Source organism: Bos indicus x Bos taurus, chromosome 9 (genome assembly GCF_003369695.1).
Source record: "Bos indicus x Bos taurus breed Angus x Brahman F1 hybrid chromosome 9, Bos_hybrid_MaternalHap_v2.0, whole genome shotgun sequence".
Taxonomy (NCBI): Eukaryota; Metazoa; Chordata; class Mammalia; order Artiodactyla; family Bovidae; genus Bos; species Bos indicus x Bos taurus.
The window spans coordinates 96,903,423-96,926,390 of record NC_040084.1 but is presented as its reverse complement, the minus strand read 5'-3'; the positions used below and the strand labels follow the sequence as shown (position 1 = coordinate 96,926,390).

General features: G+C 46.2%; 2 protein-coding genes across 2 annotated transcripts in view; one reads left to right on the top strand and one right to left on the bottom strand.

The window, feature by feature from the left end:
- PLG (plasminogen) overlaps nt 1-20,246 on the top strand; it is a 47,605-nt gene extending 27,359 nt beyond the window's left edge. The window contains exons 11-19 of the mRNA XM_027551985.1: nt 2,950-3,122; nt 5,209-5,357; nt 6,197-6,290; nt 10,424-10,541; nt 12,587-12,658; nt 13,209-13,349; nt 15,817-15,923; nt 18,657-18,802; nt 19,828-20,246. Of these exons, the coding sequence (XP_027407786.1) occupies nt 2,950-3,122; nt 5,209-5,357; nt 6,197-6,290; nt 10,424-10,541; nt 12,587-12,658; nt 13,209-13,349; nt 15,817-15,923; nt 18,657-18,802; nt 19,828-19,989 (1,162 nt within the window). The 3' untranslated portion in view covers nt 19,990-20,246. The remainder of the gene's footprint in view (nt 1-2,949; nt 3,123-5,208; nt 5,358-6,196; nt 6,291-10,423; nt 10,542-12,586; nt 12,659-13,208; nt 13,350-15,816; nt 15,924-18,656; nt 18,803-19,827) is intronic.
- Nucleotides 20,247-20,828: 582 nt separating this feature from the next.
- Nucleotides 20,829-22,968, bottom strand: part of SLC22A3 (solute carrier family 22 member 3) — a 98,805-nt gene continuing 96,665 nt past the window's right edge. The window contains exon 11 of the mRNA XM_027551986.1: nt 20,829-22,407. Coding sequence (XP_027407787.1) covers nt 22,347-22,407 — 61 coding nt within the window. The 3' untranslated portion in view covers nt 20,829-22,346. The remainder of the gene's footprint in view (nt 22,408-22,968) is intronic.

Sequence of the window (22,968 nt, the reverse complement as noted above, 5' to 3'; positions counted from 1 at the left end):
CTCTGCGTTTGCAGAGTTGAGATTCTTATGAGTCAGAGAGGAGAAACCTCAGGGGACACCTTGACCATTCAGTAAGGAATCCAGAAAAGTCTCGTTTATCAGTTGTTGTTGCTGAGTCGTGTCCAACTCTTTGCCATCCCAAGGACTGTAGCCCACCAGGCTCCTCTGTCCATGTATCGGTAGGGTTAGTGTATTCCTTGGATAAAGTCTATTCTAAAAACATCTGAGCAAAGATCAAAAGTAATCCTAAAAGGATCAAAATGATCTCCAGGTAAATTAACTGCCTGCCAGAGGAAAACGCAAGGGTCTTGAGAGGACAATACCAAATGATTCCAGTAAGAAGACAAGTTAATAAAAATGGACAAAAGACTTCAACCATTTAAAAGATGTTCCACAGAGAAAGATACACAAATGGTCAATAAGAACCTGAAAAAATGTTCAACATTTTAGCCATCACAGAAGCAAGAATTATAATCACAGCTTCTGCTGCTCAATCGCTCAGTCATGTCCGATTCTTTGTGACCCCGTGGACTATAGCCAGCAGGCTCCTCTGTCCATGGGATTTTCCCAGCAAGAATGCTGCAGTGGGTTGCCATGCCCTCTTCCAGGGGATCTTCCCGAACCAGGGATGGAACCTGTGTCTCCTGCATGGCAGGCACCTTCTTATACCACTGAGCCACGAGGGAAGCCCCTATAACCGCAATGAGATACTACCAAATACCCAATGGCAATGACTGTTACTAAAAAGACAAACAGTAAGAAGTAGTTCTGAGGATGGAGCAGGGACAGCTGTCATACCTGATGTGTTTCCGTGTGTGTGTGCCGAGTCACGTCCCACTCTTTGGGACCCCATGGACTGTAGCCTGTCCAGTTCCTCCGTTCATGGAATTTCCCAGGCAAGAATGCTGGAGTGGGTTGCCTTTCCTTCTTCAGGGGATCTTCCCAACCCAGGGATCAAATCCACGTTTCTTACATCTACAAAAAGATCTACCAGAAAGTTCTTATCAGCTTTATTCCTAAAATAACCCCAAACTGGAAGCCACTTCAGTGGTCACCAATAAGAACATGAATAACCAGTAAGATACTCATACCATGGAATACTATTCAGAAATAAAAAGGAACAAGCTACCGATACCCTCAAATTGCATGGGTAAAAGCTCAAAAATACTGAAAGAAGGGTATATCCTTGCATGAGTTCATTCATATGAAGTTCTGGAGTAGAACTCAATAGTATTTGCCTCCAGGGGAAGGGCAGCCAAGACTGAGCAGTGACCCAAGGGAGGTTTCTGGGGGTGATGGACGAATTCTCTGTCACAGCAGGAGTGTGGGTTATGTAGGTGTGTGTGTTCATCAAAACTTGTCCATCAAAGTACCTTTACAGAAAAAAGAGAGCAGGAGCCTGTTTCCTGTGATAAGCCTTTCTAACATATCCAGTTGCTTGGAAACCTGCTGATGGGCTTCCTCAAATTGTGGACCCGGGTCTGAGATGGTCACTTGTCTATAGTCCCCACAGATACACTGTTGGATTCCCATAGAACATTGGATGTTCCAAGTGATCTCATGAGTCACAGAGTGCGGGTCTGAGTTCCAAAGGGGAGTCTAAGGCTGAGACTTCTGAGAAGCTGGGGCAGAGTCCTTGGGAGGCCCCAGGGGTCCAAGCTGCCCAGTGAGCCCCAGGTCCCTCCTCTGCTATGTCCTTAGCCAGTTGCTTCTGACTCAGCTCCCGCAGAAGCCCTGGTCTACCCAGACGTCCCCCTTCCTCCCTTTGGCCCCACTCTCCTTTAGTCACATCCCTCTTCCCTCCATCCCTGAGCGGCTGCAGGTAGACGAGCCTGGGGCTTCTTCCTGCGTGCCCCAGAATGCATCCAGCTAGAAACCTCATCCAGCTAGTTTTCCAGGAGGCTGCCACAAGCCTTCCGAACCCCCAACCCACTTGATCTGCCTATGCTATTTACAGTAATATTACTGCCGTGAGTTTTTGTTTCATTGTAAAATACAGTAGGGCTTTCCAGGTGGCTCTAGTGGGAAGGAATCTGCCTGCCATTGCAAGAGACTGGAGTTTGATCCCTGGGTCAGGAAGATCCCTGGAGTAGGAAATGGCACCCCACTCCAGTATTTTTGCCTAGAAAATTCCATGGACAGAGGAGCCTGGTGGGCTACAGTCCACAGGGCTCCAAAAAGTGGGACTACAACTGAACACACACACACACACACACACAATACACTATGAGTAAACAGACTAAGAGGGTTGACCTGGGAATATCATCGTCTTGTATGTCTTTTCTGCCTTGGATAAATATGTTTTAGTTCCAACTTCCATAGCCCTACTCACACAGAAGAGAAAGCCAGAGGTATAGATATATTTGTTTGTACACAAAAAATGTAAAATATGTGCTTCAAAATCTATATTGGTTATCCCTGGGGAATTTATTTAACACTTCCAGGGAAAGGAAAACATTCTGATACTTTCTCTTATACATGTATATATATATATGATCTGTTTTTATGTGCAGCATGTATTACTTTTGATTATTTTTAAATAAAAATTATAACCTACTTTAAAAAACTCACCCAGTTCTTTAGAAATTGAGGACCATCTGTGCCTGTGGCATTATAATAATAATTGGCACCTTTGGTAACTTGGGCTTCCCTTGTGGCTCAGCTGGTAAAGAACCTGCCTGCAATGCAGGAGACCTGGGTTTGATCCTTGGGTTGGAAAGATCCCTTGGAGAAGGGAAAGGCTACCCACTCCAGTATTCTGGCCTGGAGAATTCCGTGGACTGTGTAGTCCGTGGGGTCACAAACAGTTGGACACGACTGAGCGACTTTCACTTTGGTACCTTAATGGAAATATTCCAGCCACTTCGTTGTAACAAAATTCAGAGGGTGCTGGGGTGCCCCTGAAGATTCACTCACCTCTCATGACCTCTATTGCTGTGGAATTTACAGTGGCTTGACAATGAACTACTGCAGAAATCCAGATGCCGATAAGAGCCCCTGGTGTTATACCACCGATCCGAGAGTCAGATGGGAGTTCTGCAACCTGAAGAAATGTTCAGAAACTCCAGAGCAGGTGCCTGCGGCTCCCCAAGCCCCAGGTGTAGAGAATCCTCCTGAAGCAGGTAAGAAGTCTGTGGCCAGACATCTGTGTACTCGGGTAGAGAGATGATAAGAGGCGGAGAGTCTTCCCGAGGCAGAGGCTTCATTGCTGCGGGGGGACTGGAGTGCTGGCTGAGTTTGTGATGGGGAAGGCTGCTTCAGGGTATCGTTTGGGGAAGCCAGAGCTGCTCTTGCTGGCCTGATGGGGGTGGGTGTGTCTTTAGGAGTTGAAAACTAATGGAATGAACTTGTGGACCCAGCGGGGGAAGGAGAGGGTAGGACGAATTGAGCAAGTAGCATTGACATATATACACTATTACGTGTGAAATAGATAACTAGTGGGAAGATGCTTACAATATAATATATGCATATAACACAGGGAGCCCACCCTGGTGTTCTGTGATGACCTCGAGAGATGGTACGGGAGGGGGGTTGTTGTTTGTTCTTTCAGTTGCTCAGTCATGTCCAACTCTTCATGACCCCATGGACTGTAGCAGGCCAGGCTCCTATGTCCATGGGATTCTCCAGGCAAGAATACTGGAGTGGGTTGCCATTTCCTTCTCCAAGGGAGGGGGGAGGAAGGCTTAAAAGGGAGGAGATATATATATATATAAAATCATGATTGATTCACATTGTTACATGGCAGAAATCAACACAACATTGAAAAGTAATTATCCTTCAATTAAAAAAAAAAAAAAGAAAAGTAATTGGCTGTGAGGGATGGATACAGTTTTGAGCCTGGATGGATTGAGAGGTTGATGATAGTGGCCGAGGTGGGACATTCTAGAAAAGCGAATCTCTGCCTTTTGCATGGAGGGGTAGAAAGGACTGATTTGGTTTTGGATGTACAGAGTTAGGAGGGCTAGGAAGACTGTCAATGATCATCTCCAACAAAGGCTTGGAGAGAAGTGGACATGCAGCTCCAAGCGTCTGCAGCCCTGAGGATAAACATGTCATCCAAGGTGGGACGCAAAGGATAACCAGGCTCTTCTCCACCTCCCCGGCCCTTTGCCCACGTGTCACCCCGTGTGCTGAGCCTCTGGTCCTGTGGCTGTCAGGTGGCAGGAGTGCTCGGTCCTCCGACAGGGTAAGGTCACAGAGGGGACCGACTCTTCCCTTGCCCTGGCATGAAAGCTCAGTGGTCTCTGGCTTGTCTGACCACTTTTGGGTAATCCAAGATCAGACAGAAACAATTAAAGTGAGGACTTGGTTTCAAGTTGAGACCCCCTCTCCTTCCGGAGGGGGACTTGGCTCCTCTGAGATGCTGGAGAACCTTACTAGCTGCTCCCTACTGTCCCCCTGTACACCTGCTGTACACATAGGACCAGCTCATCTCTGCCCCACTTTCCTGGTGAGACTTTGGGTGCCATGGCCCAGCTGGGGATCCCTCCTGATGAGACTCAGGTGGGATGGACCTGAGTCATCCCACATCACATGGACTCAGGTGGCCCTCCCACGTGATACCCCACATGTGGTTGTGGGTAACTCACACAGTCTGTTCCTGGCACACACTGGAGGTGGCCAAGCACTGCCCTGCTCCTTGGGCATGGGGCTAGCTGGCCCAGCTTTTGCTGTCTGGATTTTCCAAGTGCTCATCAGAGCACTGTGTGCTGGGACCCCATATGTAACACTTAACAAGGGCTCAAGCCTCATCCCCAAGGCACGAGGTGAGGGAGGAATTTGGGGAAGGGACCTCTAGCCACCTCTTTCTTACCTCTTTCATCCCAGAAGGTGGCAGAGCTCTGGCCAAAATAATATACTTTTATGAAATCCTTTTCCATCTGCTCTCTTCATTGAGAGTGAGTTATTCAAGGATCATCTCACATTTCGTAGAGGCGTCTGTTACCTCTCAGTTTGTTATAAAACTGAGTATCTAAGTGTCCCGGCCAAAGTTCCCGTTCCAACACCCGGACTTGTGAGTCCTTCTGAGACAAGAGCATCTCTGGCGACTTGTTAAAAAAGTCGTCAGGGCGCACTGAAACCTCCAGGGCTCCTGTGTTCCAAAGGACGTGACTACAGCCTGTCCTGAGAGACGCCGAGCACTGCCACATTTGATCCTTGTCGCCGGGTCAGTGTGGGACAGGTGACACCGTTCCCTCTTCCCTCCAGACTGCAGGATCGGGATGGGCAAAAGCTACCGCGGCAAGAAGGCCACCACGGTGGCCGGTGTCCCCTGCCAGGAGTGGGCGGCCCAGGAGCCCCACCAACACAGCATCTTCACTCCAGAGACAAACCCACAGTCAGGGCTGGAGAGAAACGTAAGCCACTTTGATTTGGACTTCGTGTTGCCTTTTTTTGACCAGCCTTCGCAAACCGAATTGAACCTCTGCTCCAGAGAGGCTGCCTGACTGAGCGTTGGTGTGGGGTGGGGAGGGGACACCAGAGGGTTCAGGGGACCGAACCTGTGCTCCAACAGCCTCAGCCTGGGGGGTACAGTTAGCACGGCCGGCCAATCCGCTAGCTTCTTATCTCTCTCATTTGCGACACTTCCTGCCTGCTTTCGTGTTTCCGGTGTTTGTCCTCTAGGTCCCCGTGATCAAAGATGACCTTCATGACACTGTAGTTGGATGTTCCTAGAAAAAAAAATTGGATGGGCCATCAGGACTCTGCTAGGATTTCCCCTACACTCACACAGTCCCTGAAGGGTTTCCTTTGTGGGGTGGTCTTGCCATGGCTGACCCACGGAGGGTGCCCGGGCTAGGGGAATAAACAGTTTGGAAGCAACAGTGAACAAGTCATCGGGCAGAAGACTGACCTGAATGACGGCCTGTCCCACGACCACAGTCCTCTCTTGCTGGGTGGCAGACACAGGCTGCAGGGCAGGCCCCTTTATATAATCTTCACCCCAAGAGCCCTCAGGGTCTACACCCCTTCTCCAAGCTCCTTTTGAACAAGGAGACGTGACCGATGGCCTTCTATGAGTCAGAGGCTTCGTAAGCACCCTGAAAAGTGACTCTGCCCACTTCTCTGCCAAAGAAACACGACCTTTCATGTTCTAAGGACAGAAGTGTAATCGATGTCTGTGCCTCCTGTCACCTTCTCTGCCGTGCCCTGCCCCAGCATGCGCCCTCTCCCAGACACGTTCCTCTTTTTCCAGTACTGCCGTAATCCTGACGGTGATGTCAATGGGCCCTGGTGCTACACCATGAACCCAAGGAAGCTTTTTGACTACTGTGACGTCCCTCAGTGTGGTAAGCTGCTGTCTCCTTTGGAAGGAAATGGCTTTTATATAAATGTGGTGTCACCTGGTGTCTGATCTGCAAGACACAAGTGTGTGTCGAGCACTTCTGGGCAGGAGAGGGTCCCCTCTCCCCCAGAGCCCTCTTTTCATCCTGGGTCTCTTGAATCAGTCCTACTCGTGGCCCCCATTTTTAGGCACTCCCTTCCTCCAATACTTTAAATAAAATACATACAAAATCCTCCCCAAGAGCAAGTTCAGAGGTGATCTCTTTAGCCTCCAGAGGGTTCCACTGACCTCTCCAATGTCTGGGGCAGGATGCCTGAAAAACAAATTCAGAGTCACCCAGACGGGAAGCTCTCCTTCAGCAGCTGAGAAGTAAGAAAGAAAACAGAGACAGCAGGAAATAAACATATAGCATCTATTGTAAACCATATACTGTCATCCTAAGAATTTAATGAACATGGCTCCTTACTAAGGCCCGACATTCCTTATCCTAAGATGACTATTAGCCATGCATTCGCCAGACAACGTAGAGAAAGCTTGCTTGAATTCTTTCCTTGTTTCTCAGACTTTTCTGGGGAGTGAGAAGCTTGGATCACAGAAAGGGGAGTTGACCTTTGTTCTGAAAAGTCTGGGCTAACAAGTCCAGGGATAGGTTTGGAGAACACCGCAAAGGGCTTTGATTCGGACCCTGTTTTACTCTCCGCTGACCTTCCGTCTTTGCAGAGGGATTCTGTCCTGATTCTTGATAATCAGCCTGGACTTCTTTGCACAGTTTGATGGCTTGTGTTTGTGCCTGCCACATGGCGGGACAGGCTGGAGGGGATAAGGTGCGGCTGCAAGGTCACTGAAGTCCACATCCAGAGGTGGTTTGGGAGGCAGCTTGGGCAAGGGGTTGAGAGCACGGAGCCACCGTCAGGCTTTGCTTCGGGGCCGCTCATGCCTAGAGCAGGGCGAGGAGGGCGAAGCCGGGATGAAGGAAAGATTCTCCTTGGCCACTGTCACCGTGCTGCCTGGGCTGAGGGGAGCATGTAGCCGACTGCTTCTCCACTGTGTGTTTTCTCAGTTCTCCAGACGCTGCCTCGGTGGACCCCCTACCTCATGGCCCCCAGTGGGGTTTGTGCCTCCCTTTCTGCTCCTCCCTCCTACCCTTCAGCTTTCTGGAACCCCCACTGCCTCTTGGGGTGCGGGCTCGCTGACTTGGACAGGGTGCCTATCTGGCACAGTTGCCTTTAAGTTGTTGTATATCATGCCATTCCTGCCCTGGCTCTATAGCTGTGCCAGGGAGTCATGGACTTCTGATGCCCACAGAAAGGGACCTACAGTAATATCCCAGGGGCAGCCCTCGGCCACCAGCAGACGCTACAGGCTTCTTGAGTGTCAGGAGGCTTGGGGATCCTTCTGCAGGAAATGGGTGTCAGCAAACAGACCACGTGCTCTGATCACATGGCCACATCATGATGCAGTTGGGGACCGCACACTGGGACAGTCCTTTCTCCATCCTTTCCTCTTTTATCCATCTCTAAGAACCTGGTTCTTTTCCATCCTTGACTTGGGTGAGGGTACCAGAATTGTTCAGTTCAGTTCAGTCACTCAGTCGTGTCTGACTCCTTGCGACCCCATGGACTGCAGCATACCAGGCTTCCCTGTCCATCACCTACTCCCGGAGCTTACTCAAACATGCCAGTTGAGTCAGTGATGCCATCCAACCATCTCATCCTCTGTCATCCCCATCTCATCCTGCCTTCTATCTTTCCCAGCATGAGTGTCTTTTCTAATGAGTCAGTTTTTCACATCAGGTGACTGAAGTACTGGAGCTTCAGCTTCAGCATCAGTCCTTCCAATGAATATTCAGGGTTGATTTCCTTTAGGATTGACTGGTTTGATCTCCTTGCAGTCTGCTTTGATCTCAAGAGTCTCCTCCAACACTGTAGTTCAAAAGCATCAATTGTAAAAGAGGCCATTTCTTTCTTTCTTTTTTATATTTATTTGTTTGTCTGTACCAGGTCTTAGTGGCAGGCATGTAGGACCTAGTTCCCTGACCAGGGATCGAATCTGGGCTCCTGCATTGGGAGTGTGAAGTCTTAGACACTGGACCACCCGGGAAATTCCGGGAGGCCATTTCTAGAAGTCTGCACATGGAGGTTTATCTTACACCCTCCCGGAGCATCTTTGGGGCCTCTGTTGAACCCTCCAATGTAACATCTTCCTACACACCCACCCATCAGAATGTAAAGATTACAAACCTCAGCTATTAATATTTCCTTTTTCCTGGTGCTTAGAGCAATGCCTGGCACTACATATATATATATTTGAACACATTTGCTCAATCAGTAAATAAATGAATGAAATCTCAAATGACAGCTCCTCCAGTATGACAGGTCAGTGCTTAAAAGGGTGGCTGTCCCAGGTTAAGGGGACTTTTTGTGTGTACTTGTATTTTTTTTTTTTTTTTGCTAATTTTATTCGATTTTTCAGAATGTGAAGTCTCTTTGAGCTATGACTTTTTAAAAAGGTTATTTTCATTTTTTTTCCTCTTTTTAAAAAAGGATTTTTATTGCTCATTCCCTGGGAAATTTCCGAACTTTTAAAATTTCCAAACTTTACATTGTAACTCACATGGAAAACATCTTTAAAAAAGTACCATTGATTTAACTTTTTAGGCTACACATAAACTTCTTTAAGCAACTCACTTGAAAAATTTGTGTAAATATTCTGTTATTAAAACAAATGGCACCATGCAAACTGCACAGAATAACATAGTAAAACAATTTGAAATCAGAACTACATTCTATTCAGCCCAGTAATCTGCTTCTCAATTTTACCAAGGGCTTGTGTGGGTTTTCTCTTTAATATCAACCTCAAAAATTGAAAGATGCCCATTTAAAATATAGTTTTATTTATTTATATTCATTTATTTTAAATTGCAAATTTTTGTTCGTTGGGTTAACAACTCATTTCAATTCTACCAACACAAACAGTACAAATAATAAGTATTGTAATTAAAAATAAGTAGAACTTAAGTTTTATTTTGAATAGTGAGACCAGGGTTACCATAATATCTGTGGTTGTTCTTTCCTTAGTCCATTTCTGTAAGTCTACTCTGTGTAAGGCACAGTAGGAGAAATTAAGGTCAGTATTAGAAAGTAGGATTTGATTATATTGCATCCTTCTTCAAAAAAAAAAAAAAAACAAACTTCTCTATATAGATTCTCAGAATAGGCCAAGAAAATTGGAAAGCTATTAGGAAAATTCAGGTTTCAGCTTCACTAGAGGATAAAAATCTCTTGGTTGATTAAGACTAAAACTTTTCTCCTTATAATATTTATTATTAACTATGACTTATGCTTCTATTTTTGAAGATCCTAAAGGGCTCCAGACAATGGAGAAGCATTTATGAATACCTATGTACCCCCTGAACTGTTTTAGACGTTAGTGAGTGATACCAACCAGAGATGGAGCACTCACCCCAATCTCCAGGAACCCTGCAGGCCAGGTGGAGACAGAAAGCCGGTGGGAGATGAATAGAGAGGCAAGTGAATGGAAGTCATCCCTGAGGCGCTGGGTTAGTCTTGGGAGGCTTCCTGGAAGAGCTGTTCTGAAACTGGCCGAGAGAAAGCATTAGTTTAGGATAGTTATCCTTGCTAAACATATGCACACACCCCACACATACATGCACACACAGAGATTCATAATTAAAAAATACTCTTATTGCCTTCCAATGGGGACGACAATTATGGTTTTCAGCAAACTTTACATGGCTCAGATGATGGTGGTGGTTATGATGGGAGTAACGATACAGTCTCTAGATAGATCACCTCAAGTCAGAATAACAACTTGTGTCAGTGAAGCTCTTCTCCACAAAACTCTCATTCTAATGCCTAACTCTTCCCAATTAATCACTTCCTTAAGAAAACAGTAGAATAGAAAAGCACTTATATTTTCTAGGAAGGAGACGGTTCTGTGTTGTCCACTACCATTTCTTGCAACTTAGAAAAAAATATTCCAAGAGACGTTTATGAGTCTACTATTTAGTTTGAGTTTGGGGATGTGAAAAGTTCAGTGCGTCGACGAGTCACGACTTCATCATGAGTTGCTCTCTTTCACGTCTTCAAATGCAAATCTTCCCACGTTGTGCCACAGAGTCCTCATTCGACTGTGGAAAGCCCCAAGTGGAGCCGAAGAAATGTTCTGGAAGGATTGTAGGCGGGTGTGTGTCCAACCCACACTCTTGGCCCTGGCAAGTCAGCCTTCGAAGAAGGTAACACCATTTCCAGAAATGATTTATTCCATCCTTCTGGGTACGCTCTGCAAAACCTTGGGGTTGACATATATACATATGTACATATACACTACTGTGTATAAAACAGATAACTGATGTGAACTACTGTACAGCTCAGGGAACCCTACTCCATGCTCTGCGGTGACCTCAAGGACAAGGAAATCCAAACAGGAGGGCCTATCTGTATATGTATTGATAGATCTGTATATGTATGTACATACGTATATGTATAACTGATTCACTTTGCTGCATAGCAGAAACTAACACAACACTGCAAAGAAACTATACTCCAATGAAAATTAAACAAACAGAAAACCTTTCTGCATTCAACTAAATCCACATACCCCCAGTATCAGAACCTGCCTCTAAGTTCAACAAAGGAGTAAGGAAAACTATAAAAAAATTTTTTTTCTGTGTTTGTAAATTGAAGTATAGTTGCTGTACAATATTATATAGGTTTCAGTTTTGCAATAGGGTGATTCACCATTTTTAAAGGTTATACTCCATTTATCGTTATAAAATATAATGTAATAAAATATTGGCTATGGCCCCTATGTTGTACAATATGTCCTTGTGGCTTATTTTATAACTAATAGTTTCTACTTCTTAATCCCCTACCCCTGTATGGCCCCTCCCCTCTCCCTTATCCCCTCTCCCCACTGGTAACCAAAAGTTCCTTCTCTGTATCTGTGATTCTGCTTCTTTTTTAAAATGTTCTTTTCTATGTTATTTGAAAATAATTTGAAATTAGAATCTTTTTTTTTTGATCTGGGTAGCTGTCATCAGAATTGTTAAATGTAGCAATTTATACTAAGCTCCAATCCTGCTGGAAAAGTTAAAAAGATGCTTTGAGGGTTTATATAGATACCCACTGTGGCTTTGTAAAATGAAGAGAAAGGGATATTTTTAGAAATGAGACACCTCGTGGGGGAGGGTAAAGATAAAATTATCTATAATATTAAAACACAGATGCAGAGTCTTTTCCCCTTCCTTCAACAGTTTTGTGAACTACTGAATTTAACCAAAAGATGCTCACCCATATAAAAAACACCCCTTCTTCAGTGGAGGGTAGCCATAACTGAAGCGTGATCATCCCCGTCTTCCAGGACCCAGACGGTTCTGGTGATCTTTGACTGGTGTTCGCCTTTGATCAGTCCCTTTTCCTGGGTGTCCCATTCAAAGCCCACACAGAAAACAGGCTGATCCGCCTGTTGATGCTTCCTCGGCACAAGGCTGCACCAGTGCGCATGCGCCCAATCGCGGCGCTCTGTGGTCCTTCTTCCGTTCGCTGGTGAGATGCTGTTCTGGTCCGTATCTTTCTGTGGCTGCCTTGGCTGTTCTTTTCTTTGCCTTATCACGTAGTAACTGCTTGCGATACCTGATCCTGCGATACTGCTTTCACGTATTTTCTAGTCTCTCTTTCCCAAGCTGCGCTGGGGTCTGTTTCCTGATTGATAATTGCCTTGCTGGCTCCCATTCACTTGCATCTGTGTCTCTTCCATTATGATGGTCTTCAGAGCGGCTCATGTGAGTTTTATGAGCTATATCGCACCCCAGCAGTTCTACAACGTGAATGATTTAGGGGATGTTTCCCCCGCCCCAAAGCGAACTTTCTCAAATAGCATGAGCAGATGGCCCCGAATCACGGGCCACTCAGGATCCCATTTGGCACCCTGAAGAATGACTGGTCAGGCCTTACACAGATCTCCTCCAAAAGAAACAGAGGAGACCTCAGTGGGCTGGAGTCCAGGGCCAAAGGGCCTCCTGTTGGTGCCATGCCGCTTTGCTCCCCTGTGGCCAGGCCTGGCCTGAGCCCCAGCCCCACCCCACCCCACCCCCCGAGTGGTGGGGTGACCTCCAGAGGACCCACTTACTGCAGGAAGCTCAAAACTCCTACTGTCCTTGCTGCCACCTCGTCCTTTGGGAACATTAATGACCTCGAAGCAGAGTAAGCACCACTTTCGGACTTTCTGTAGAATTAAATCATCAGATTTAACTAAAATCCTGGCACATTTTCCTTCCAGCTCGAGGCACTTCTGTGGAGGAACTCTGATATCCCCAGAGTGGGTGCTGACTGCTGCCCATTGCCTGGACAAGTATGTGTTAGGGGATCCCAGACACGAAGACTTCCTTGTCTTCAAGACTCCTTGCCTCCTTTTCTTTATCTTCTCCCTCCCCTCTCTCCTCCCTTGTCTCCTTCCCTTTCCTCCTTCCTTCCAGGGCAGTGACACTGGGGACGGGGGTGGGGGGCGGGAGGTGGATGTGAAGGGCAGAATGGCCAGGGCCGCTGGATGGGAGAGGAGGGGGTGTTTCAGGAGAGAAACGAAGAGGCAGACCTGGTCCGGCAGTTTGCAGCAGGATCGACAGCAAGACAGAGCCTTTCGCCATGAGGGGCGTTGGTCTCCCCAGGCTCCGGACCTGGTGTCTGCCCTGTGCCAACCTCAGTGTTGGTTTCATTCGTCCTCTGTTGTCTGAGAATCTTCCTTAACTGTCAGGTTCAGGAAGACCGAGAACTTGTTTCTTGCCATTCAGAGGCCTCCGATTGTAGGTAGCTGAGCGGGGAGGAGACGTGGTGTTTATGGCTCCAAAGGGCACCCAACGCAGGGCTGGCCCCTATTTTGCTGCTAATGCGGATGTCTTCTCTAGCATTTTAGCGCTGTCATTCTACAAGGTCATCCTGGGTGCACACAACGAGAAAGTCCGGGAACAGAGTGTCCAGGAAATACCAGTGTCCAGGCTGTTCCGGGGGCCCTCTCAGGCGGACATTGCCTTACTCAAGCTGAGCAGGTACTGGTTTGCCCACGACGTTCACCTTGTAAGCCCTGAGAACTTTTGCTCGTGGCTGGATTTACAAGCCGTAACAGAGTTGTGTGGGGCTGGCACCAGCTAGGACCCCAAAGGCATCAGGCTTTGGGAAGAGCATTGACCTTCAAGTGAGGAAACCTGGGCTCAGCCCTGCTCGCCTGCTACAGGCGCTGGGTGAGGATGGAGGTGGGCGGAGGGGAGAATACAGGGGAGGGTGGCAGCTAGGGGGTGTTCTTCCCACGTGGTCATGACAGAGGCATCGGGACTCAGTTTCCTCACGTGGAAAAAGAGTGTGTTGAAGCATGAGGTACAGGTTATCCCTACAATTCTCTCACTTACTAAGTTCCCCTGGGGCTTCCCTGTTGGCTCAGACGGTAAAGTGTCTGCCTGCAATGCGGGAGACCTGGGTTCAGTCCCTGGGTTGGGAAGACCCCCTGGAGAAGGAAATGGCAACCCATCTTAGTACCCTTGCCTGGAAAATCCCATGGACGGAGGAGCCTGGTGGGCTATAGTCCATGGGTTGCAGAGTCGAACACGACTGAACGCCTTCACTTTCAATAAGTTCCCCAGTCAGCTAGTATACATTCATAATCAGAGAATTATTCAGTTATTCCAGGTTGACATTCTCTTTTCAACGTAATAATATGCTCGGGGGAATCAATCGCAATTATGTATGTCAAAGCACTTTAAAAAAGAAAGGCAGCGTGCACACACACTCACAATTCACAAAAGCACATTCGTCTTCCTATCTCTGGTTTTATGTTTCCTGTTGGATGGGTGTTTTATTAAGTCTGACAAAATGATCCATTTTTTTTTTCTGTCACTTAAAAGTTAGCGGTATTTGAAAACAGGTCTCAAGAGAGTGAGCTAAATAAAGAGACAGCTATTTCGAAAACAGTCACAAGATGGACAGCCAAAATGGCGGGCTGATGGGTCCCAGGTGACAGGGGGCGGTAGTGACCATGAGGAGGACGGCCAGGCCAGTGGACCCTTGAGGCCAGCAGTCAAGGGTCTGAGGGGGGCTCTCTGGGTCCGGGCAGAAACACGTCATGCATTTCCTGGGTCAGTCCACTGAGGAGTGACTCCCTCCTGGAAAGGGAAGACAGGGCCTTCTCAGCTTAGCCAGCTTCTTCTCCTTTCTTCACGGTCCCCTGGGCTGTCAGGAAGCTCTGCTCCTCAAACAGGTGATTTAGTAAACATGAGGTTCTGGACGTGTTCTCTGATAGACTGATACGTTTGCGCTTCTGGGAACCCACCCTCAGGCCGCCCCACACCCCAGGAGTCTCAGTCATCAGTGTTCCACGAGAGCAACCCATACGTGAGTGTGGGCTGCTCCTTGTGAGAGGCGGGGGCTCTTCTGGTGACTCCAAGAGGATGGTGGTGGTTCAGTCACTCAGTCGTGTCCGACTCTTTGAAACCCTGTGAACTGTAGCCCGCCAGGCTCCTCTCTCCATGGGTTTTCCCAGGCAAGAACACTGGAGTGGGTAGCCATTTCCCCTTCCAGGGGATCTTCCCCACCCAGGGATCGAACCTGCATCTCCTGCAGTGGCAACCGAATTCTTTACCGCTGAGCCACCTGGGAAGCCCTACAAATAGATAGAATCAAGTCTAAAAAAAATCAAAGTTCTGATGTTTGATTCTCTGGAATTCTAAGGCATGCAAAAGTTTATTTTTTTTTAAACAACTACTTTGTTTATGCAAGGTGATTACTTCTAATCCTCTTTCATTTGGTGTCTTGCATTGTATCAGATTCTTATAGCCATGGTGTTGTGACATTTATGGGTGAGGAAACTGAGGACCCCAAAAATGGGACAGCTTGCTCCTGGTGACACAAGGCACTTGCTATTTTTAAAGCCCTGTATTTCAGCTGGATGGTTCACCTACTGATTGAACCCCTATTAACTTGATGTAAAAGCGTGCATGGTATGAAGTTCCCATAGTGCCAGAAGAGACAAGAAAAGTCATTGTCATCTCTGCTCCCACCTCCGGTTTCTTGTCCACAACTGGTACCTTTTAAATAAAACGTTCTATTTGTTTAACTTGTAAGATACTATAGGCAAATGTGAGGGTGAAAAGTTGTTTTCAGCTGTCAGTGAAGCAAGGAAATACCAGCTGGGAGGGCTCTGGGGCTGAGGCAGGTGGCATCCTACTGTGGGTAACCAACCAGTGACTTCCCTGGTGGCTCAGATGGTAAAGAATCCGCCTGCAATGCAGGAGACCCGGGTTCGATCCCTGGGTCAGAAAGATCCCCTGGAGAAGGAAATGGCAACCCACGCCAGTATTCTTGCCTGGAGAATCCCAAGGACAGAGGAGCCTGGTGGGCTACAGTCCATGGGGTCGCAAAGAGTCGGACACGACTGAACAACTAACACTTTTATGTTTTCATCCAGTGAATGGTAGAAGCCTCCAGCCTAGCAGTCAAATGCAACTTTCGATGTTTTCCTTTCAGACCTGCCATCATCACGAAAGAGGTAATCCCAGCTTGTCTGCCACCCCCGAACTACATGGTTGCAGCCCGGACAGAATGTTACATCACTGGCTGGGGAGAAACCCAAGGTAAGATAAATCTCATGACTCACATGATGAACTGCTTCTGACCTGCAGCCTACATGAGAAAATGGGCGTGTGTACCAATTTCTACCAGTGAATGAGGTCCACTCCCTTCCTGACTGTCTGGGTACCTGCCCGGTCTCCATAATTGGCCATCCGTGGACATGGACGAGGGGAGGGGTAGTGCTTCCTTGAGACTCTCAGCCCATAAATCCAATGGTAATACTGTCTCCTCAGCTAAGTAGGGTTTAGACACAGCTGCAGATTAAGGGTGTTAGATTATTTATGTGAGCTTAACCACATGGAGCTCTTAAACATACTGTGCGTCAGCAACAAAATGATAGTTCAACCTGTCTCCCCAAATACCCGCACGGTCTGTGTCTGTGTGGAGAGGGTGGGAAGACTGACAGCTGGGGGCAGAAAGAAAGGTCCCAGTTCTAGGAAGGCATTTGGCCTTGGTGGACAGGGTGAGGACCAAGAGGAGATGTTCCTGCAAAATCCTGGATCAGCACTCGAACTATAATTTGGGGATCCCGGCTTCCCTTTGCAGTTTGTCCTGCATTATATTATAATACAAATTATTGTTATATCCTTCAGAATTGGGCCTAGGAACATTATAAGGATGTCTTAGATCTCTGCCTTACTTTTTGGAAGTGCTGGTGGAGGACATCAGAGCAGAAGTCAGGAGCCCTGGAACACAGTTCTGCCTCTGCCACTGGCTAGAGAGAAGGGACCAGTCACCTTACCTCTTGGTACCATTTGGCAACTAAACCTTCATCCATAAAATCCATGTTTTCAAATGATGTTCTGCATGTTCGCCTCAGTTTTCTCACCTGTATAAGGTCATTGTGCAGATAAAGATAACATATATGAAGAGCTCAGCGCTTTGCAGATGTATTTTAGCAGCTCCTGTGCTTCTTGTACAACCACAACCACCATCACCATCTCACATTATCACTGTCGTTATCGCCACCATCGCCATGGACACCACCTTCACCATCAGCATCACGGTCAACCCCCAACCCTCCCCATCATCCCCATGGTCACCGTCATCAGGAGACATCACCTAACCCATGAGCAGCTGAGCCCTCTAGGTCACCCTTAGTCTCCTAGCCTCAGCCTCTCAGACGTGACGTGCCATCTCTATTGTGGCCACAGGATGGCAGCACCTCTGCACACTACAACTTCTGGTCAATTAGAGAATTTGTCCCTCGCATCACGATGTCTGTCTTGCTCAGAAAGCAGATGTCAGAGCAGGACACTTTTAAATTAATTTTCAGCAAAAAATTTTTGATAAGGCTTCACCATCCACAAATCTACTCACTTCAAACAATACATCCGCTACTCAATGCTCCTGTGGTCAGGACCTTCCTCCCCTGCTGGAGCAGCAGTGGGACTCGGCCCTCTTTGTCAAACAGTGGTCCTCTTAGGAGCTCCTGTCAACTCCAGTGTGAGTTTTCTGAACAAGACAATTTTCCAAGTTTCTTAAAAGCCTTTGGAGAGGTAGTACCTTGTTTCTTGGCTGTTTCATGCTGGCAAAGAAAGCAAAGACTGTAAAACTCGTGAAAGCTGGGCTTGCAAAGTTAGAAAACTGGATTATTTGTGAAAATACTGAGACATACCTGGGTGTGTCCATCTGGAGAAATATCATTTCTTTTTGTGATTGTGCAAGGGTTCTATTTCCACTTGCCAAAGTAAAACAGTAGTTTTTCTTACACACAAAAAAGAAATACAGTGGGGAAGACAAGCACATGGAAGAGTCTTTACCCAATTGGAAAAGGAATGTAAATTTTACTTTTTAAACTATTTTGACGAGTACAATTCAGAGGCATTTAGTGTATTCACACTGTTGAACAACCATCACCACTATTTACAGAAATCTTCAGTTTAGTTCATTTCAGTTCAGTCGCTCAGTCGTGCCCGACTCTTTGTGACCCCATGAATCGCAGCACGCCAGGTCTCCCTGTCCATCACCAACTCCCAGAGTTTACTCAAACTCATGCCCATTGAGTCAGTGATACCGTCCAACCATCTCATCCTCTGTCGTCCCCTTCTCCTCCTGCCATCAATCTTTCCCAGCACCAGGGTCTTTTCAAATGAGTCAGTTCTTCGCATCAGGTGGCCAAAGGATTGGAGCTTCAGCTTCAGCATCAGTCCTTCCAATGGATATTCAGGACTGATTTCCTTTAGGATGGACTGGCTGGATCTCCTGGGAGTCCAAGGGACAGAAATCTGCTTCAGCCCAAAAGGACTCCCCACTCAAATATTAATTATAAAGATGAATTATAAAATACTCACTATAAAGATGATTCAAATCCTTACTATGTAATGTGTGAAAAAAAGGTGCACAATGATGTAAGGTAAAAGAAACATGAAAATCCTGGAAGAGAACATGTAAAATACATGCAGTGGTGCTAGCATTTCTCAATCTCTCATATATTAAAAATAAATTTCTCTATAGTTTGGAAAAAGAAGCAGAAGATAACCACACAAACCTCAAAAATCCCATGAAGAAGCCCAGATTAACTAGGTCGTGGGAACATGAAAGCTTATGTAATATTTATACTTTCAAGAGTCAAAAAAAAAAAAGAATTCCAGTAGTTTTGGGAACTGACTCCTTGTCTTATGCAACCTCATGGATAAACCGGAGACCTATCATTCCTGCTCTGCTGTTCTGGAAGTTCCTGTGTGGACAGGGTTCGGATCCAGTAACCCTTTCTTTCATCTTTCTCAACGCAGGCACTTTTGGTGAGGGCCTCCTGAAGGAAGCGCACCTGCCTGTGATCGAGAACAAGGTGTGTAATCGCAACGAGTATCTCGACGGGAGGGTCAAGCCCACGGAGCTGTGTGCCGGCCATCTGATTGGAGGGACTGACAGCTGCCAGGTAAGAAAAGACGAGAGAGATCAGCGCTCATCTTGCGCCGGCCTCCCTCAGCCCCTTGGACGTTTCAGCCCCAAAGCAGCAAATTCGAGCAGGATTTGTGAGTCGGAGGCCACCATCTAAACCTGCCCAGAAACCTTTAACGCCTGTCTCTGATGATTGACTCAGATCATCACGGGTGATTTCTCAGCCCTCGAGTTCCAGGTGGTTGTAAGGGCACAGCCACATCACGGTCATGGCCCCCACCCCTCTGGGAGGATGCTGGCGGGCAGGACCTTTCCAGGAGGGAAGGGAGGTCGGTATAAGACAAAGGCCCCCTGCACCCTCTTTACAATTGTTCTTGGGGTTACCCTCCCTAAGAGAAACCCCCCAAAATTTGAAGGGATGAGTACACTTCTCATAAAGGATTTCCCGCCCCCAGGAAACACTAAATGGTATGGTTTTGTTGAATATACTTTGCTAAGTACTGAAGCACAGCAGATGTTCAAATAGTATGTTAGTAAGGAAAGTGAAAGTTGCTCAGTCCTGTCTGACTCTTTGCGACCCCGTGGACTATATAGTCCATGAATTCTCCAGGCCAGAACACTGGAGTGGGTAGCCTTTCCCTTCTCCAGGGGATCTTCCCAACCCAGGGATTGAACCCAGGTCTGCCGCATTGCAGGCAGATTCTTTACCAGCTGAGCCACAGGGGAAGCCCATTAGTAAGGAAAGTGAAGTGAAGTCGCTCAGTCGTGTCTGCCTCTTTTCGACCCTGTGGACTGTAGCCCACCAGGCTCCTCCATCCATGGGATTCTCCAGGCAAGAATACCGGAGTGGGTTGCCATTTCCTTCTCCAGGGGATCTTCCCGACCCAGGGATCGAACCCAGGTCTCCCGCATTGCGCTTTACCCTCTGAGCCAGCCCCTGGTTAGTAAGGAAAGGAGCGTGCAAGTACTGGGGAAACGTATGTTTAGGTAATGGAAGGATGATATCCCATAACGAAAGGAGGGATGCTTAGTCCTCTCACCGCTTCCCCTCCCTCTGTACAGGGTGACAGCGGCGGGCCTCTGGTCTGCTTTGAGAAGGACAAATACATTCTGCAAGGAGTCACTTCTTGGGGTCTTGGCTGTGCACGCCCCAATAAGCCTGGTGTGTATGTTCGTGTTTCCCCCTATGTTCCTTGGATTGAAGAAACTATGAGAAGGAATTAATTAGATGGGAGACAGTGACGCACCAACGGTTCTAGAAGCTGGAACATGGTAGGGAATCTAGCATGCTCAGAAATAATTGACAGTAATCCAACCAAGTAAGACACTCTCCTTAGCTGCCGTCTTCTGCCAAACCTCAACATTTTTTTGTGATGCTGTGAATAACATGTTCCTGACTGTGGACTGCTGGATTCTGTAATACCAAGGCAATACAGCTATGACATTTGTTGAAAATAAACTCGGTACTTCTTTTGATTTAACTCTTTGATTTTCTTTCTTTTCATGTTCTTTGTCCATCCTACCAAATGTAAATAATAAAGCTCTTACAGACCTGAAAGGTTTTGTTCTTCCTCATAAAGAATAGAGTACCAAGAAGCCTGTAAGATCAATAGAGAAATCCTAGTAAGTCACCTGTATATTCACCCTGACAATGAAGGATGCCTTGACATATATCTTTAATGTTTTTATTTTTGGCACTGGGATGAATGTGTTCAAAGCTGCAACGTGGGGAATCATGAGAACAAATTCTACTCTTGGGAATAAAATCTGTTACTGACAGCTTGGCTCGAGCCTGGCACAGAAGACCCTGGGTAGAGAGTTGGAAACCAGGCAATGGAAATGCCATATAACACCAGACCAGAGAAGAGTCTGAATGTTATTCTGGGTCACACATGGGTCAGGGAATGGTGCAAAGAGCCCGGAAAGGAGCAGAGGACGCATATTGAAGGTGGACCACCTAACTTCCGTCAGTAATTGGCTGCCTGGATCCGTGGTGTACTCTGTCATGTGGGAAGCGTGTTTTACAGCGATGCATGTTCAGAAAGAAGAGAGCAGATGAAAACTGATTTCTCTTGACAATTTATGTATACTTTTTATTGTTATCAGAATTCAAATGTCAACTCGAAATACAATTCCAAGGTGATAATACAAGGAACAACAGTCATCTTGTAGCAAAGAGATGGAAAGGAAGCAAAAACACCAGTGTGTATGAACAAAGGGAGAATGTAGGTAGCGTTGTGTTCTTAGAGAATGGTGTTTATTTCATTGAAAAGCAGAACACTCACGTTCAATGCTGATGTGCTTTAAGGCTTAAAAACTTATTTTACAATCAGCACATACACCGTACATGTTGTCACATGTTCATATAGAAAATTTTCTTCCTCACTGGCAAAATTACCCTGTGGCTCCACTTTTACCGGCCCACCCAAAATAACTCATTAAACAATTTTTGCATGAGATACATACTGAATCTGAAAATATAACAAAAGTAACACATAAAGCAGAACATCATAAAGACAGCATTTTTTGTGTTTAAACTCCACATATTGAAAGTCTCAGAAACAAAAAAGAAAAATCAAATTGCTTTTTAGTACTTCTAAAGTCATCTTTAAGACTTCTGCTAATTCTTCTAAACATGGCTAGAACTGACCTTTCTTTTACACTAAAATGTAAGCTTCTCCCCAAGACAGGTTAAAATTGTCAAGTTTAATCTTGACAAAATCTGCCCATAGTTTTCATTCTTGACCGTGGGCACCATCATAGAACTGAACTTATATATAAGACAAGTATCCCTTTATGATTAAAATCGTAAGACCCATGAAATCACAATCCATGGGTTTCATCAGTAAAAAACTGAATAGGTGGCTCTCAGTGTCTACTAAAGGAGAATCAAGATTATCCTGACTCATCTCTCAGACCAAATCTGATTTTATAAACAATACAGCCGAATCCTCAGCTTGCACAGATTTGTTCTTCTGGAACGAGACCTGAACATGGCTGCAAACCCAGATGCTCCAGGAGCTTATGGAGTGCCAGGTGCTAAGAGAGAAAGGCTCAGAGTCGTATGACCCGAGGTCCTTGATTCAGCTTCTTTAACAGCCTTCCCAAATCTTCCTCCATCCTGGAATTTTCAGAACACTTAGTTCAGAGCCTCAGTTTCTGCATCAGATTTGCTGAGCCCATTTCTGTACACTTTTCCCAGATCCTTGGTTTGCATATCCTGCCTTCTTGATGGAGCCAGCATGAGAACAAAGTGGGGCTTCTCTTGTCTCGCTGTAACTCAGTGGGTCAGACACTTTGCCCCAACGTGAGAAAAAGACCTCAGGAGAACCTGTGCACGCAATGGGCTCTTGGCTCTCCCAGCCACATGTTACATGTTCCCAGAAACTTTGAAAGCACGACATGTCCTGATTCATCCAACATTATATAAAAATACTCTGGATAGTTTGTCTTTATAAAGTATTAAAAACACTTGAAGCTGCAGCACTGAAATGGATACACACGACATCTCTGCAAGGCACATCAGCTCCTTGGCGGGGACCAGCCTGAACAGCTCCTTCCTTGCATCTTTGGCAGGAGCCTCAAAGGTGAGAGCTTGAAACCTGGGGTTTCTTTTTCCTGCCACACTTACAGGAATGTGGACTAACAAAGGAGAAAAGAGAACTCAATGAAAGATTATACAACTAGTGATGAGGCAGTCTTTATTACTATTCAATATCATAGTTGGTTTTGATCTAATACACTCAAGCATAACTCTCATAAAAACCTGCCTTGAAAGGAACAATGAACTATTTCCAACCTCATTTTTTACCTGCTCTCAGACCCTAGGCAGGAGTTAATTAGCATATATAAATTCTTTATGACTTTCTACCCTGTAACAGATGGTTTGGAAATGAGCTGCTGATGTGAACAAAAGAAAGGAGAAGTTAAAAAATGATTAAGTGCTGTTTTAGAGGGGAAAATGATAACAAATTTCAGTAACTTGGGCTAAGTAGTTTTCTTTTTTTCCCCACAAGTAACTACAGAATGCAATCAATATGCTTAACTTATAGAACTGTAGATCAGACTTTGATTAGGTGCTTTTTCAAGGGTAGGGACTAGGCATAATTAACTTACCCAATTTTTATTATGAAACACAAACACAGAAAAAAATTAGAAACAAATTCATGTAAGTTGAATTTTTGTTGGCCTAATTCTTCCTGT